Source organism: Priapulus caudatus, unplaced genomic scaffold, assembly GCF_000485595.1.
Source record: "Priapulus caudatus unplaced genomic scaffold, Priapulus_caudatus-5.0.1 Scaffold90, whole genome shotgun sequence".
Lineage (NCBI taxonomy): Eukaryota > Metazoa > Priapulida > Priapulimorpha > Priapulimorphida > Priapulidae > Priapulus > Priapulus caudatus.
In genome coordinates, this window is record NW_014577151.1 from 300213 (window position 1) to 317968 (window position 17756).

Here is a 17756-nt window from a genome sequence, read left to right on the forward strand (position 1 = left end):
ACGCATGTAAGCACATACACACAACACACGCGCACACATGCATGCACGCACGCACACACACACACACCTTGTTGCAGGCGTCGTCGGCTGCTTCTCTGCACCGCCGTCTTTGCTGAGGCGGCGCAGCGCCGAGTGTGTGAGCGTCGTCGTCGTCTCATCCGCCTCGCTGGCGATGCTTGATGCTGACGAGTCGTGCCTACCGCGAGACCGCGTCACCACGCGAGACGTCTCACCCATCTCGCTGACGATGCTTGATGCCGACGAGTCGTGCCTACCGCGAGACCGCGTCACCACGCGAGACGTCTCACCCGCCTCGCTGACGATGCTTGATGCTGACGAGTCGTGCCTACCTCGAGACCGCGTCACCACGCGAGACGTCTCACCCGCCTCGCTGACGATGCTTGATGCTGACGAGTCGTGCCTACCTCGAGACCGCGTCACCATGCGAGACGTCTCACCCGCCTCGCTGATGATGCTTGATGCCGACGAGTCGTGCTTGCGGCGCGAACGCGTCGCCATGGCGACCGACAGGCCGAGTTCGCTGGCGGCGCTCGAGTCGAGGCTTATGCGCTGCATGGCAGAGCGCATGAGGGGAGGAGAGAAGATGAAGGAGAAAGCGTCCACTTCATTGGCGGTGAAGGTCGTTACTGCAGTGAGAAACGAACGATGTGTGTGTGTGTGTGTGTGCAGGGCACAAGTGCATGTGTTCTTGTGTGTGCGTGTGCGCACGTGTGTGTATGTTGTGTGTGCGTTTGTGCATGCACTCGTGTTCACAGGGTAGGGACAAACAATATACTCTCCTAGTTTGTCAACTAGTCACAATTGTCACTGAAAACTAATATGTCCACATCATTACGACGCAGTTGGTAGTACTACTGATAATGTTTGGTAGAATCAAGGTAAGATCAGGAGTAAGGCAGTGAAATCACATCGAATACCTTCTTTCTTTGTCTAATGTTGCTTACCTGCTGTCACTGTTAGTGGCTTAGCAAACGTGTAAATCGATTCTACAAAATAAATATCGAGATAAATCGATTAGCAAAGCAAAATAAAGGGTTTAGAAAGCAACATATGTTAACATCACAGCAAGCATGATTAATTGGTAAACATGTGGGAAGAATGTGGAATATCTAATGTGATGAAGTGATTCATATTGATCAGTACATCAGTTTTCCACAATTCCTCTGCTGGTTACTGGAACGTGTATTATTATTACTTTGAAAAGGGAAATTAAAGCCAAGTGTTTACTGTTAACGACTCTTATTATTATTATTTTGGGTTATCATGGAAGTTTTTTTTAGCCATTTCGTATGGCAAGTATGCGCCATAAACGATGTATACTGTGACACATTACTGAGCGTGATGCGATACCTTCTTCCTTTGCGCTCTTTGATCTCGTTGATCGCAAAGTTTGGGCGACCACAGGTGTCTGCACACTAAACTTCTCCTGTTTCTCTTCCTGCAAGGTGACTTCTTCTCCTTCTGCTTGAACAATACAGAATGTGCAAGTAGTACAATAGCTTTTTTATGGCTGCTTTCCAGCAGAAATCGCCTCAAAATCGCATCGCTCGCATGATACACTTCTTCCCATTTAAATCTTCTTCTTCTCCTTCTTTTGCTGGGAGGAGCACCAAACTGTTTGTGGAGGCTTTAATGATATTTCACTATAGAAAGAACGTCCAACTCGTACAGTACTTTACATCCCTGCAGGGTATTATCACTCTGATAGGAAGTCCCGATATTTGCAAGACTTGAGATTTATCGTATTTTGGAAGGTATGCCCAACTCTATGTGTAAAGACATGCATTCCCGCAGAGTACTATTGTACTCTGGGAGTAGCAGCCAACTCTGTGTGCAGAGACGTGTGTCCCAACACAGCATTATCATACTCTAGTATATCAGAATATGATTAGTTATATATATATATATATATATATATATATATATATAGTATCTGGAGGAGAGATACATATATATGAGATCTGGGAGGAGTACCCTACTACGTGCAGAGAGGTTCTGAAGAGCAATATCGTACTATGAAGGGCATGGCTGCAGCACAGCAACGTGGCTCCTACCTTTCATCTCCAAATCCTGTGACGCGATGAGCGAGACGTCCGGCGTCACCTGCGTCACCGTGTCATCACTGTCCCGTCGCTGCGGCTGCTGCTTGTCATCTCTCGGGCTGGACGTCAACGCTTCCTGAATCGCATGTCTCGGCTCCGGTGTCTGTCTCGTCGTAGGTGACATGTCTGTTAGAGTCTGCACAGTTGGTAACAAGTGTGTCGATGGCTGCATTGTCGGTGACAAGTGTGTCGATGTCTGCATTGCCGGTGACAAGTGTGTCGATGTCTGCATTGCCGGTGACAAGTGTGTCGATGTTTGCATTGTCGGTGACAAGTGTGGCGATGTTTGCATTGCCGGTGACAAGTATGGCGATGTTTGCATTGTCGGTGACAAGTGTGGCGATGTTTGCACTGTCAGCGACAAGTGTGTCGACATCTGTATCACTGGTAACAAATGTGTCGTTGTCTGCATTGTTGGTGATAGAGGGAATGATGTCTGCATCGTTGGTGATGAAGGTGCGTGCATGTGTGCTTTGGCGGACACTGGAGGTGACGGTGTATGTGCCGTGAGAGAGGATGAGGCTACTGCAACCTGTAATGTGGGGGAGTCAGAGTGCGATAAAACTGCTACTGTAGGTAAAGAATCTGCCAGTGCCTGCGACCTAGGGGACCACGAGTGCGGCGTCCGGGTTGTTGGTGATGGTGAGAGTGATGCAGTCATTGCTGCAGACACTGTCGGACTTGGTGTTTGTCCTAGTGTTTGCATTGCGGGAGGTGTGGAGCTTGGTGGTGTCACATCTGCAGCTCCAACCTCTAGCCAGGACTGCAGTAAAGAAACATGCTATCAGCATCGCTCTAATGATGGCGACACCCAATGAATCCTCAACTCACAATAATTTATAAATTAAAAAAAATTATAATAAATAATATATATAAAATAAAAATATGATATGTATATATATATAATAAAATAAATTTACAATAGCACTTGACAACTATCGTTTGACGATGTCACCACACGGTCGTATAAAACCAACCAAATGCCCTCGATTTCTGAGCACATTTACCTCGTGGGTAACGACCTCTGCCTGCTGCTCTGCTCCTGCATCATTAACGTGAGGAATCTCTGCGCTCTCACGCCGTTCCATCACCTCTTCACCGTCGCTTCGAAACACAGAAACGTTTGCGTGCACGTTCACGTCATCATCACGACGAAACGCAGGCTCGTCTGCTTGCAGTTCTTCTCCCTCCTCCTCGCTGTCATGATGAGACTTCATCTCGCCTGCCCGTCGCTCCACCACAGCCTCTTCCGCACCGGCGCCACCCTCTAGATCGCTGTACTGCATCACCTCTGCGTGACCTTCGCGCCGCGAGATATAAGGAGACTGATCGCACGCGGCGGCGACGCCCGGCGACGCGTCCTCTAACTCCGGCCGAATCGCGCGCCTCACGAGCGGCGACCGCTTGATGACGGGCGATGCGCGGATAAAAGACGACGACGACGACTCCGCGGGGGCGCCACCGGTCGTGGGCGTCAGCGTCGGGGATCCGGCGACGGCGCTCGCAGTCTCGCCGATGCTGGCGCGGGCGAGGGGCGACACTCCCAGAAGGGGCTTCCCCGCGAGGAAGCGCGAATGCGGGCTGGATAGGTGCCTGAGCAGCGAGAGCGGCGTGGACACGCGGGTGCGGTCGTCCGGCGAGGGTTGTCCAGCCGGGCTGCCGATGATGGGAACGGTGTCGATGCTGTCGCTCGACTTCGCCGTATCGTTCATCGACGCTGCTGAAACGATTGTCCGACAGTTTGTTAGAATTCGTACGCACAAAAAATATGATGTAAATGATTGGAAGTGGAGTCAGTATTCACGAATCCTGGCAACTAGTGTTATATGCAAATACACGTGAAAATTCACAACTTTTTGTTGCCTTTGCAATTGAATGCATGCAATGTTTGAGATGGGCACCACAAACGACACATGCACGTGTGCGTGCACACACACGCACACGCTTGACTATTCTCACCAACAGCACACACCCTTGATCATGAGCATGCATGCACACACACACACTTGACTACCCCCTACTCCTCACACACACTATTACAATATTGTAAAAAAAAACTTGTAATAATATGTAAGCGCGTATGCAATGCAATCACCTATTCTGCCAGTAGATCTCCCAAGACTCACGAACGTGATATCCTCGTCCACGACAACGCTATGTTGTGGCGTATGGAATGACTCATCGTCCATCTCCATCTCTTCCTCCTGCACCTCCTCCTCCTCCTCCTGCTCCTCATCCTCCTCATTAGCCTTCTCGCCAACAAAGCCCTCCTCCATAGAGGATGAATTCCCGCGCCGTTCGCCGCTCTGGTCCTCCACCGACCCCTCGATCTCTGGAGTCTCGTCGCCATAATCCTCCAAAGTGTCCATGTCTTCAGCGACCGTCGGAGGCGCCACCTGGTGATGCTCCACACCCGAGATGTCAATGCTCGCGTCGCCGGCGCTGTCGCTGTCCGTCGCCGTCGTCGCGGCGACGCTGTCTGTTGACGTCTTCGTCGTCACGGCAACGCTGTGCGGCGTCAGGGAGAATCGTGGCGTGCGCTTCGGCGTCGGAACGCGCGAACGGATCATGATCGACGTGAGGCTGGCACGCCGCGAAGCCCTGCAAACACAAGAGGCCGCGTCCGACGACGAGCGAGGATGAGCGTGCAAACGGCGTGCGTCTACACAGATGTTCTACCAGGGGCCGGTTTCACGAAGCGTAATTATGTGATTAGTTAAATATGTAATTAAATCACCTCGTGAAACAGATTTTTAAGTATGATTAACTAATCATAATTACGCGAGGTTAATCATGATTAGTGATTTAACTATAATTAAAGTTAATCACGCTTCGTGAAACCGGCCCCAGGTTTAGAACATGTAAACTATGTGTAACATACTAACTACACATGTGCACTGCTTTAAGTTCATGAAAATTCTCCTATAGATTAACGTACGTGATAGATGCAACACAGGAATGATTGCAAAGAGAAACAATGTGACTATTACTCGATGATGGGGGCTACGGCCACGTTCTGGTAGGTTCCCAACGAATTTTGCATTGGTTCCTGCCTTTCACTATTAATAACACTTTGCCCATAATGTAAAATAAGGTGGACATGGTTGCGGTAGGTGCATTGAACCATGCATATGCAGGAACATGCATGTACACGCATGCACACAAGCCTGCACACACCTACGCGAAGGCCACAAGCAACTCTACGTACCCATCTTCCTCAGAAGGAATCAGTGAGATATCATTATCTGGCAAGACGAATCTCAGCTGCTTAGAAGAGGAACCAGCTGCAGACGATGTCTTCTGAGCACTCTCATCCAAGGATTCTATATATAACACACAGGGTGCACTTGTTAAACAGATGCAATCATTAAGCATCATTACCGGTTCATTACTAAGTTCAATGCAATGTATGCCAAACTGGTACAATCAGTTTAATTGAAACAAATTTTAGTTGATATGGAACACAGTTTGCACACAAGCAACTCAACAAGAAGCAATTCCTAGATGTGTTATTTCAATATCAACTTGTAACAATTAATCTTACTCCTACTCATGGAAGATTTTCGGTGCCAATGAGCTCTCAACCCAGCGACGATCGAAGCTAAGACGAGACGTGAGCACATCTATAGGCTTCAATGCTCGGTGGGTGACTAACCTCGCAGCGGCTTGGCTCGCGCGCGCGTCAGCGTGGGGCTCGGGGAGAGTGCGATCGCCTCGCGCACCTTCAGGATGCTCTGGGGCGTCGCGTCGCGATGCTGAGATGCCGTCCGCGCCCGCTGCCTGACGACAGGAGGCGTTTGCAGCAGTGGCAGCGTGCTCCGCATCAGCCTCCTACAGGTCATCATCGATTACATGGTTACTGACCCTCAACGACGATTTTAAAACTGACGAAAGGCTATCGTAAATGTTCGTATGTGCGTACCATGTTCCAAGCGCTAACATCGCACAAATATATTATACGCAGATGATTCGAGTCACTCGGAGCAAAAACGTCAAAGAATTCCTAGATCACTAATCGTGAAACGTCACAGTACGTCACAGTAACAAGATGCCGTGCAGTTTACTAGTCCTCACTGAGAGGACCACTCATACTTACTCTTTGATCTTGCTCAGCTCGGCCCGCTGCTGTGGACTTATGGCTCGTGACACGAACATGTCCGCTGACAACTCGGGTGCCTTGTAGAATCGCAGCGTGTGATCAACGTGAGCTTCACCATCCGAGACACGGCTGCAGTTAAAACGTTACGAGTCAAACATCGCGTAAAGAATACTGACAAACAGGGCCAGCACGTAATGCCAGCAGAATAACACTGCAAAATCATTGCCCATGCAGACCAATCTTACCGTGATTTGTTCGCACGAGATTTGAAATTACAGTACGGGGAAGAAATATTCTCGACAATATTCGACTATCATCTATTCTTGGCATTGTCAGCCTGGCCCAAAATCAATTTCTACTACCTATCTACACTGTATATTATCGGTTATTTTTTGGTACGTATTAGTGGCAAAGAATCATCCTAGTATTAGGCTAGAGCCGACATGGATTGCCATGAAAATTCACATCTAATCTGACAGCTCTCACCGTATCCTAGAGGCGTGCCTACGTGGCGTAATTGGCGTGCTTAGGAATGGCACGTGTGAGTCCACTTCCGGCCAATCACTGAAGGAAATAAATTATCATGATTTCAGTGAAGGTCATAAATTATCACAAAGCCAAATGTAATGGTGCAATACACAACCCACCAGCTGGAGTGGTTACATTCAAACTGACTGAATGATAGCAGATAGATAAAATGTGACACATTATAATTAGCTGAGGAAACAGGAGAGGGGGGATAGAGAGGGAAAGAGATGAGAAATAGGAGAGAGAGAAAGGAGAGACAGAGAGAAAGGGAAAAAGAAAGCGAAAGAGAGAGAGAGAAAGAAAGAGAAACCCTAAGATATAGAGACACTTACTCAGACGATTCTTTGGGTTTTAGTTCCCCAACCTTTTCTAGCATGGTCTCAAACAGGGTCGCCAGCGTCATTGTCTTCATCTTAGACTGCGTTACGACAGTCGACAGTGGTTTCGGACGTGCAACTAAAACAAGTAATGACAGGATGATATGAGCATGTGCCAAAGAGGAAACACAGACATACCCACCAGTCCTTGTGTTTTGAAAAAGGCAGGCGAGTGAAAAATCACACGCCTTGGCTTGCCGAGGAGTGTGATTTGCATCCGAGTGCCCGCAGGTCACGAGGCAAACTAGGGGGGTTCGGGAGCATGCCCCACCCCGAAAAAATCTAGACTTCATGAAATGCCATTTCCAGCATTTTGGGATAAAAGCTCTGCATTTGTACTCTTAATTTGGACATTTTTTGGGTGATTTTTTTTCCCATCTAACAAAATATCAGTTCTTGAACATATTGATGGATAACTTGAATCACACATTTAGCATGTTTAGTCAAAAAGGAACAACACTCAATTTTTCAAAGCAGACTAGCATACTTTAATAGTATTTGCAACATCATAATCATTCAGTCACTTGTTTGCATTTTTGTCAATTTGAGGTATTTCAGTTTCATTTCAAGAAAACATACATGTTTTGCAATAAAACTTCACTAAAAACCTTAATCAGGCTTTTTAATTTTCATTGTCAGCTGCATCTTCATCACCAGTCTGGATCTGCTGTAGCAATTGAATACAGTAACAGTCATATTCATCATGTATGGCTCGCGTATGATAGGCCGGACGGTTTTGGTTTTGGTTTTGGTTTTGGTTTTGGGTGGGTTCGGGTGCAAAGCAGTCAACGCAGGCAGTAGGCTTTGTGAGTTACGACGGTCGAGTGGTGTGTATACGGTTCAGTGTGTAACGGAAGAATACCAGAGTCAACGATACGGCAAGCTTTCGTCGGTGATAAATAAATGATGAGTGGATGAATTGATGTTAAAGACTGCTGTTGGTATAAGCGTTACAACTGTCGTTATAAACATGTGAACCGACTTCCGGCAATGTCCGTGATGTTTACAACCGTTTGCGTTTATCTTCGAGTTTATAAGTTGGATTAATGAAAAACAAAACACGAAAAGAGGTGTGCGTTTTGATAATGCTTAGATGCGCGTTTTTTCGCACTTCTCCTGATCAATCGAGGCGCGCGATGGCGCGCGAGCGCGATCGCGCACCTTAAAACACAAGGACATACCCACTACAGCACAGTATTCTGCCTGCTTACATGTAACAACTGTAACTGCCAACATACAAGCAGTGCTGACCCCCCAACCCCCTGTCATACTGGCACATGCTTTTTTGTATACATTTGATGGGAATTTCAATCGACATCAGCATTGGTAACCTAATGTATATCCAAGCACACAGAGGACGTTTTAAATAATGACAAATGTGAATAATATATAGATCTACATCTACGTCTGCGTCTATGTCTACCCAACTGTTTGACTGTTTGTATTTCTGCCCGCCTGGCTGTATATCGATCTATCTATATCTGGTTTTTGCTCTGTAGCAAACTCTGTCAGTTCTCTGGTAGCAAATGCACCAAATTTGGCAATCTTACATCGTTTTGTGTACGTCGGTCTGACGGAGTAGGCATCAGGGTGCAGGGCCAATTTACGCTGCACATCGGGCAGTGTCTTCATGTACATGTCTACTATCAAATTCCTAGTCGCCACCCGTTCTCTCACAGCTCGGTCCATCGATACCTGATTGACACAACATGCAGATTAATACACAGGTTCATAGATATACAAGTACAATGGTCTGACCTACAGAAAAATATTACTTAATGTACAATGACTCAAACATTAAGAAATCTGCACCCAGAAAATTCTGGGACCAAACTTACTGCAGGATAAAGATATTGCCCTGGTCACATCGCATTTAACTACTTTTAAGTATATATTATATGGTGTGTGTATATATATATATATATATATATATATATATATATATATATATATATATGTACACGCTGCTTCTCTGCTTAGCACTCAGCAAAAAAAGATAGAGTGTGGAAAAGTATTGCTGTGTAGGTCCGGCTTTAAAAATAGGCCTAACGTATCTTCGTGCGTGTCATAGAAGGCGACTAAAAGGAGTTGGCGTCAGGAAGGGCATCCAGCTGTAAAACTTCTGCTCCAAAACCATTCCATAAAGGAATAAAACTGTCCAACCCCGAAAGGGAAAACTGACATTAAACTGATGATGATGATAATCTATATATATATATATTATGTGTGTGTGCGTGCGTGCTTGCGTGCGTGCTTGCGTGCGTGCTGCGTTATTTAGCATTATTTGACTAGTGTCGCACTACGCGACAAGCCGTGGCGTGGGCCGTCACCATTGTGAGACGCTTGAGGCTCTCGTTCAGCTGCAGGGCCTCGATGTAGCGTGCTCTCTGTAGCAGGTACATGACGAGCAGCTCGCCGGACGCAACCTCGTCCATGCGCTTCTTCAGAAATGTGACCAGGTACTGCTCCTCCAGAGAATCCAGGGGAAGCTGCAGCAGCTGATAGACGCACTTTGCTGCGAAAGAGTTAGAAGGCGGTTACACTTGGAGCAATGTCCTGTGTGTGTGCGTGTGTGCATGTGGGTGCATGTCCGTGTGTGCGTGCGTGTGTGCGTGTGCGTGCGTGAGTGCATGTCTGTATGTGTGTGCATGTGATTGTGTGCTGAATTTTGCAGGGAGAACACGTTTATTTCTAGGTAAATGGTTTTATGTATCATTATTTTATGTGAATGGTGTTATGTTTTATTAATGTCTAGAAACTTGATCGGAAGAAGGAAATATACTTACATATGCAGAAATCTGTAACAATCACCTTAATAAATAAGATCACATTTATTGCCAAATAGATTGCTTACGAAGCCACAATCTGTATTCATGGATAGCAATAAATTTTCATACAAAGACGCTGAAGAGGTGACACCACCTTTCAGTGTGAATTTTGGTGAAGCAGTGACATTGCTTTGCCAACATAGCAACTATCTACACTTGCGCAGATGGGATTGAAAGAAACAGCTGGGCAAATGTACCGAATTCGTTTTTTCATCTTCACAAAAACACCAGAATTATTCACTCACTCTTCATACACGCAGTGAAGAAGTGTCTAAACAGGACCTCACTGTTTGCAGCAAATGCATGTTCTCTCTGGAAGCTGTGTGCCTCTGCTATCAACCTATGAGAACAAACAGGAAGCCTCACAATGTATAAAGCTGCCCGCCTGTTTACCAAGCCGTGTTGTTCTAATGTTGAGTAATTTCAAGTGAACGACAACAGAATTTGTAATGTAATTACAACTCAGAATAGTTGTAACACACGCTTTCGCTGCATGGAACAAGTTAAATGCTTCCCAGTTAAATCCTGTGAATGAAAAATCTCACATGAATCTAACGATGCCACTACTCTGCTAAGCGTAAACTAACGACACACTCGCATAGTTGCGGAAAGGAGAGGTTGCTCACCCATTCTCCACCAGCACAGATATCTTTAGACTGACGTCATTCACATCGTTGCTCACGGGTTGCATGATGCGCATGTAGCGAAGTGCCAGACTAGACTCCCCCTCGTGCAGCAACGTCTTCATGATCAGAGCATGTTGCCATGGATACGCGACGGCGTGGTTTACCATGGGATGCAGAAACAGGTTTACAGCATCCTGCAGTGAATCGAAATGTTTGTGTGATGAGGAAAGCATCAGACCACAATGCAACATTGGCCATCATCTTTAAGCCAAAGTATGTTAATTAGTTACATTCATATTAGTAATGTCAATCAAAAAATAAATTGGTCAAAAACATGAATGTGCCCAGATATCCTATTATTAATGTAATAAAAATCCTCACTGTACAGAAATAATGATAACAAACTTATAACAAACCATCCTATCAAATTCGCAGAATTAAATTGAGGGAGCAATAATAAAGGTACAAAAGGTATACGTAAACGTCGATGGTGAGATTCAATCACACCACTGCAACGAACATAAAGAAACAGCCTCAATCCTGAACGCGTTACACGCCCGACCCCCCACATCCCCCATACCAGCCACCAGGCCAGGCTAGGCCTGTCATGCCAATATCTGTAGCACAGGTGTCATGTGTGGTGTAGTAGCGAGTGACTGACCTCTAGATCGCCATGGTCAAACAGCCAGAAGGCCTGCATCAGCTTGAGCTTGCCCTCCGGAAGACGAAACGCTGACCAGAAACTTCGAAGCTCGTCAACAACCTGTAACGATGCCAATCGTTAGCTAATGACTAACCAATAACCCGTGAATAATCGGGATCAGCCAGGAAACAATGCGCAAGGTGCATCATTATCATCACTAGATGCCTGTCAAGACATTTACAACACCGAGGTTCACCAGAAACAGGCATGGTGCACAGTATTTGAAAAAGTCTTCAAAGAGGCAAGATAGATGCACAGAGATTTAATTACTTCAAACCAGTTTGTGCTCGCAGCATGCTGCCAGATAGGCGAGATTTGATGTACGTACATTTACTGCGTTTCCACATAAACACGAGACAGACTCACATTGATTAGCCGCTGCTCAGCACAGATTGACATGAGGTCTATGAGAAGGTAGAGCACGAGGCAGTGTTTCTTCTCCAGAGGCACATCATCGAGTAGGTAGACATTCAATAACTCCTGCACAAACACACACACACACACACACACGTATATATATATATATATATATATACGAAGATATATGCTAATGCTAAATCAAATGAATCGTGTTGTGTGCTTACTTCCTGCTTACTTTCTGGCCTAAAATGACAGATTTTAACATTCTACCAACAGTAACACTGATTCCGTCTGTCGAGTTGCATACGTACACACAACCACGTTAAGGAAACTGACGTTACTGCAAGCTCTAATAATATTAGCTGCCACATATGATTAAACACCAGTCTGCACAGCTTTACGGATCCTGCGCAGGTACCTTATATTAATACTGCATCTTGTTGAGATTAGTCACTCACGTGTAGGCTAGGTGGTGGGTAAAGGCCATTACCATCAGCCTTCCCCACAGCTGCGTGATACAGTCACCGCTACTAGCAATAAGACCATCAATCAGCAATACGTCCATCTCCCTCGAACCGCTCCTGTGAAACACCAACACATTCTTTTCTCATTAACCACTAATTGTCTAGTTAATGAAGGCTTACACACCAAGTATGTAGCTGTGGTCACAAACGGTACATTTCTCACACTATAACTTCTTAATGACACTGCTGTTTGAGGCCTAATACTACCACCAAAGCACACCTCACTACCAGTGTGCGCTCAAGCCTCAGATTACTATAGAATGCTTCCCACACCAACAGGACACCACGCAGACCCTGTCAGCTGGCTGGTGACATCTTCCATCTGGTATAGGAGCCAAACGTAGACAAGCATTCCACAGGAGATCGCGCAATGACAACATGCACACCGATTCATGTCGTTCACTTAAAATTCATCGGACGATCACTGAACGTTCAAAAATTTGAATGTTTGATCTCTTTGCTTCTAGCTATGAAACCCAAGCTACACTATCACCGAGGCAGACTGGGCAAGGGAGAGCATAGTCTGTACTTACCTCTCACGCATTTCCCGTCTTCTTGCAGTGGTGATTCTAGAGAGTGCCTGCGCTGGATACGCCAGCAAGTCACCGTACAGCTGTTGACACTTCTGCTCAAAGCAAAAATAAGTCAGTGCAAACATGTGACCGATTTGCGGATTGACAGAGTACCTGTGCAATGCACACAGACCATTCTTCAACAGGATTATAATCACTTACACATCTGCGCCTGATAACGAGAAAAAAGGCAATGGTCTGTATGTCTACACGGCACGAGACCTTAGCTGGCAGTGCTAAATATATGCCGTCGTCAGAACATTCCGAAGAGCCACAGACACCTGATCTGCATTGTGCTCACCTTCATTCTCCGGTAGCAGTTTTTTGTCAACGAACCAGATGACCACCTCTATATGCTGAGAGAGCAATGTGAGCACCTTCAGTCTAACATTTAGCTCTGTAGCACCTGTGCACGATAAAGTCATATATAAATAAATAATTAAATAAATAACAGTAAATATTAATGATAAAAAAAATAACTAATTGAATATATGTGAGATGACCCAGTGATAGCTTAAATTAGTTTACAATCTCGCACAAACTGAAAACAATCGTCATCACGACAGTGATATTAAAATCTAAAGTAACCTCTATGTAATGAAACCGCACCACGGCTATGTGTTCGAGGCTTAATACTGCCAACAAAGCGCACCTCATGACCAGTGGCCCTGTAACCTCAGATTACTATAGAATGCTTCCCACACCGACAGGACACCACACAGATCCTGTCAGCTGGCTGGTGTCCTCTTCCATCTGGTATAGGAGCCAAACGAGGACAGCATTCGAAGGACCACAACTCTAAGAAGATTCGTTACGTGGAGTATTTATGACAGCGGCGACTACGGCAGTGTTACCTTGTGTCGTCATGAAGGTGTGACTGTCAAGCACCATGCGGTAGAGGTTTATCAAATGCTGCAGTCTGGACGAATGCTGGTAAAGACTGCGCACGGCCGGATCATCCAGCTGCACCCCTGACCAGTTGTAGAGCGGTACCACTGTGCCCGGAAAAAAATACGCCCGGCATCGCCACGATTATTACTTATTATTACGGAAGTCATATCCGATCACCTCTAGAAGCAAACGCAGGGTTTAATTTGGGGGTTAATTGGATCCGACTTTCCATCTGATTTGCCATGGAGGTTAAAATCCACAATTTGAATGCAGATATTTACTTTATTTTCACAAACAGGCATATGAACTAAGGTAGGATATACCGATTATCCTTACTATATCCTATTACTATCTCTGGCCAAGCCGGCCTCCAACGGTAACACCCACAGTCCTTTCATGTCCAGATAGCATTTTTGCACTCACTCATTCTTCAACCCATAGCATATGATGTTAATCTATCTAGTTAATTCTTCACTACACACCTAGTTTTTTTTAGCTAACCGCCCAGATAGACTGCATCTCACCAAATTCGCAACAGTGTACATACTCCGTTAAACACTTACCGAGTTTGTCGAAAGCTACCTTGGTCTCAACGACTTTACTCCACGCCCACTCAAATAAGAAGCGTAATGTGCATCCCGACTCAACACACTCTGCACAGAACAATCACAGACAGCAGATGGAATATCAATTTGTACATCTTTTCTTAGTCCCCCACGATGATGATGACAATAATAATAATAATAATAATAATAATCATCATAATCATAATCATAATAATATATACTAGATACCAACCATGCTAGATGACCTACAATCAGAGGAAAGCCTGTATTTATGCTCCCAGTCACCTGCATCAATTTATGATGCAATAGCTTTGCCTTTTTCACACCACAGGAAGATTAACCAAGACTCGTTCTAGTGCATTTATTTTGGTGTGCACTACAACAGGCAACACGCCTGACGCACTGCACCACTAACTCTCTGCCCGACCACTTACCGCCCTCAGACCATTCTCTGACGCATGCTGCTAGAAACTCTAGTCGATCATAATCCAGTACCACTGTCATTAACATCTCCCGCATGAAAGTCTGCAATTTCACGAGAGCACATGTAAGGAATTTCGAAAAAGCATTTACTTCACGACCATTCGTAAGTGATACTGACGTATAGAGGTAAATAAAAGTTAACAATATTAGCATTTTTCTCTTATCCGATAATATAGACAGTTAAGAAAATTCACATGTTGGGTATTCAGCTTGACTCTCATAATGTAGGTGTGACAAATGAAAAAATACAATTATTGACACTACTTTTTTCAATGTTTCATTAATTCATGCGTGCACACATTTATGTATGCATTCAGTCAGTTTATTTATTCATACATTAATTCAGTTATTCAAACATTTATTCATTCATTCTTTTTTCTCATTACTCATTACATTTACTGTGTCTATGGCCTTTAGAGCTAGTGTCACTATTTAAGCCTAGAATTAAATGATTATGAATGGTAGAACCATGGTACCATAGGACTAGAACTGGAGGCAGCCGCATGGTTTCTAGGGAGAAGGCCAGCGACCAGGCACCGGTCGTACATATCATGACAGTCTAATAGACACTCGGGTCCCCTGGTGACAAGATCTTGCAACACCTGCCGCTGCAGACCTAGGTAGCTGGCATGAACGGCACCCGAATCCATCAAGCAATGGAGATCTACATAGAAATATTGGTAAAGCTTACATAGCCAGTGCAAGTTTGTTAGATGCACTAATGGACAAATGTGTTACTCACCAGTCTACTGTTAAAATAATGATTTATTTGGTAAAAACTAATAAAAGTATTACTTGGTGATTACTTTACAAATCTTTCATTATGCACATATTTGACTTGACTGAGTTTGCAGACTTCAATTAGTGCTAAAGCTATTAAGAAAAAGTGATATGATTGTCATGAACCAGATGCTCCCTGTGCTGTATGTTGCAAGAAGTCGCTTACCAAATGACAGGGATGATGGAAAGCAATGCTGGTCTTGTGGTGCCACAGCAATAAACCTTGCCAGGCTGCTCGGTGGAATGTGTACATTCTATAATGATAAAAAACATCACCAGTTAAATGCAGATGAGATGAAATAAGATGAGCTGAGCTGCAAGCAATCCTTGTGATGGTAGGCAACTCCATGAATCTCAAATTATTTTACGGGCACGCTTTGACATTTGACGACATGGTATAGTAATAGTATGATGATGAAACACTGCAGCAGCATACTGTATAGAAAATCACAGTATAGAATGCGATGTGACAACCCCTCAGTTATTATTACATTCAATATATATATATATATATATATACGAAGATATATGCTAATGCTAAATCAAATGAATCGTGTTGTGTGCTTACTTCCTGCTTACTTTCTGGCCTAAAATGACAGATTTTAACATTCTACCAACAGTAACACTGATTCCGTCTGTCGAGTTGCATACGTACACACAACCACGTTAAGGAAACTGACGTTACTGCAAGCTCTAATAATATTAGCTGCACATATGATTAAACACCAGTCCTGCACAGCTTTACGGATCCTGCGCAGGTACCTTATATTAATACTGCATCTTGTTGAGATTAGTCACTCACGTGTAGGCTAGGTGGTGGGTAAAGGCCATTACCATCAGCCTTCCCCCACAGCTGCGTGATACAGTCACCCGTACTAGCAATAAGACCATCAATCAGCAATACGTCCATCTCCCTCGAACCGCTCCTGTGAAACACCAACACATTCTTTTCTCATCTAACCACTGATTGTCTAGTTAATGAAGGCTTACACACCAAGTATGTAGCTGTGGTCTACAAACGGTACATTTCTCCACCACTATAACTTCTTAATGACACTGCTGTTTGAGGCCTAATACTACCACCAAAGCACACCTCACTACCAGTGGCGCTCAAGCCTCAGATTACTATAGAATGCTTCCCACACCAACAGGACACCACGCAGACCCTGTCAGCTGGCTGGTGACATCTTCCATCTGGTATAGGAGCCAAACGTAGACGAGCATTCCACAGGAGATCGCGCAATGACAACATGCAACACCGATTCATGTCGTTCACTTAAAATTCATCGGACGATCACTGAACGTTCGAAAAATTTGAATGTTTGATCTCTTTGACTTCTAGCTATGAAACCCAAGCTACACTATCAACCGAGGCAGCTGGGCAAGGGAGAGCATAGTCTGTACTTACCTCTCACGCATTTCCCGTCTTCTTGCAGTGGTGATTCTAGAGAGTGCCTGCGCTGGATACGCCAGCAAGTCACCGTACAGCTGTTGACCTTCTGCTCAAAGCAAAAATAAGTCAGTGCAAACATGTGACCGATTTGCGGATTGACAGAGTACCTGTGCAATGCACACAGACCATTTCTTCAACAGGATTAATATCACTTACACATCTGCGCCTGATAACGAGAAAAAAGGGCAATGGTCTGTATGTCTACACGGCACGAGACCTTAGCTGGCAGTGCTAAAATATATGCCGTCGTCAGAACATTCACGACAGAGCCACCAGACACCTGTCTGCATTGTGCTCACCTTCATTCTCCGGTAGCAGTTTTTTGTCAACGAACCAGATGACCACCTCTATATGCTGAGAGAGCAATGTGAGCACCTTCAGTCTAACATTTAGCTCTGTAGCACCTGTGCACGATAAAGTCATATATAAATAAATAATTAAATAAATAACAGTAAATATTAATGATAAAAAAAATAACTAATTGAATATATGTGAGATGACCCAGTGATAGCTTAAATTAGTTTACAATCTCGCACAAACTGAAAACAATCGTCATCACGACAGTGATATTAAAATCTAAAGTAACCTCTATGTAATGAAACCGCACCACGGCTATGTGTTCGAGGCTTAATACTGCCAACAAAGCGCACCTCATGACCAGTGGCCCTGTAACCTCAGATTACTATAGAATGCTTCCCACACCGACAGGACACCACACAGATCCTGTCAGCTGGCTGGTGTCCTCTTCCATCTGGTATAGGAGCCAAACGAGGACAGCATTCGAAGGACCACAACTCTAAGAAGATTCGTTACGTGGAGTATTTATGACAGCGGCGACTACGG

At 44.9% G+C, this 17756-nt stretch overlaps 1 protein-coding gene across 1 annotated transcript in view; it reads right to left on the bottom strand.

The window, feature by feature from the left end:
* The window catches only part of LOC106804845 (protein ELYS-like), a 35336-nt gene that overhangs the window by 1724 nt on the left and 15856 nt on the right, over window positions 1-17756 (bottom strand). Inside the window, exons 16-35 of the mRNA XM_014806200.1 lie at window positions 17213-17317; window positions 16869-16959; window positions 16263-16386; window positions 11651-11764; window positions 11243-11344; window positions 10582-10775; window positions 10201-10295; window positions 9458-9642; window positions 8678-8822; window positions 7083-7206; window positions 6709-6786; window positions 6220-6351; window positions 5779-5954; window positions 5332-5446; window positions 4219-4724; window positions 3131-3843; window positions 2076-2886; window positions 1372-1485; window positions 966-1007; window positions 68-647 (exon numbers count right to left, since the gene is read on the bottom strand). Of these exons, the coding sequence (XP_014661686.1) occupies window positions 68-647; window positions 966-1007; window positions 1372-1485; window positions 2076-2886; window positions 3131-3843; window positions 4219-4724; window positions 5332-5446; window positions 5779-5954; window positions 6220-6351; window positions 6709-6786; window positions 7083-7206; window positions 8678-8822; window positions 9458-9642; window positions 10201-10295; window positions 10582-10775; window positions 11243-11344; window positions 11651-11764; window positions 16263-16386; window positions 16869-16959; window positions 17213-17317 (4546 nt within the window). The remainder of the gene's footprint in view (window positions 1-67; window positions 648-965; window positions 1008-1371; window positions 1486-2075; window positions 2887-3130; window positions 3844-4218; window positions 4725-5331; window positions 5447-5778; window positions 5955-6219; window positions 6352-6708; window positions 6787-7082; window positions 7207-8677; window positions 8823-9457; window positions 9643-10200; window positions 10296-10581; window positions 10776-11242; window positions 11345-11650; window positions 11765-16262; window positions 16387-16868; window positions 16960-17212; window positions 17318-17756) is intronic.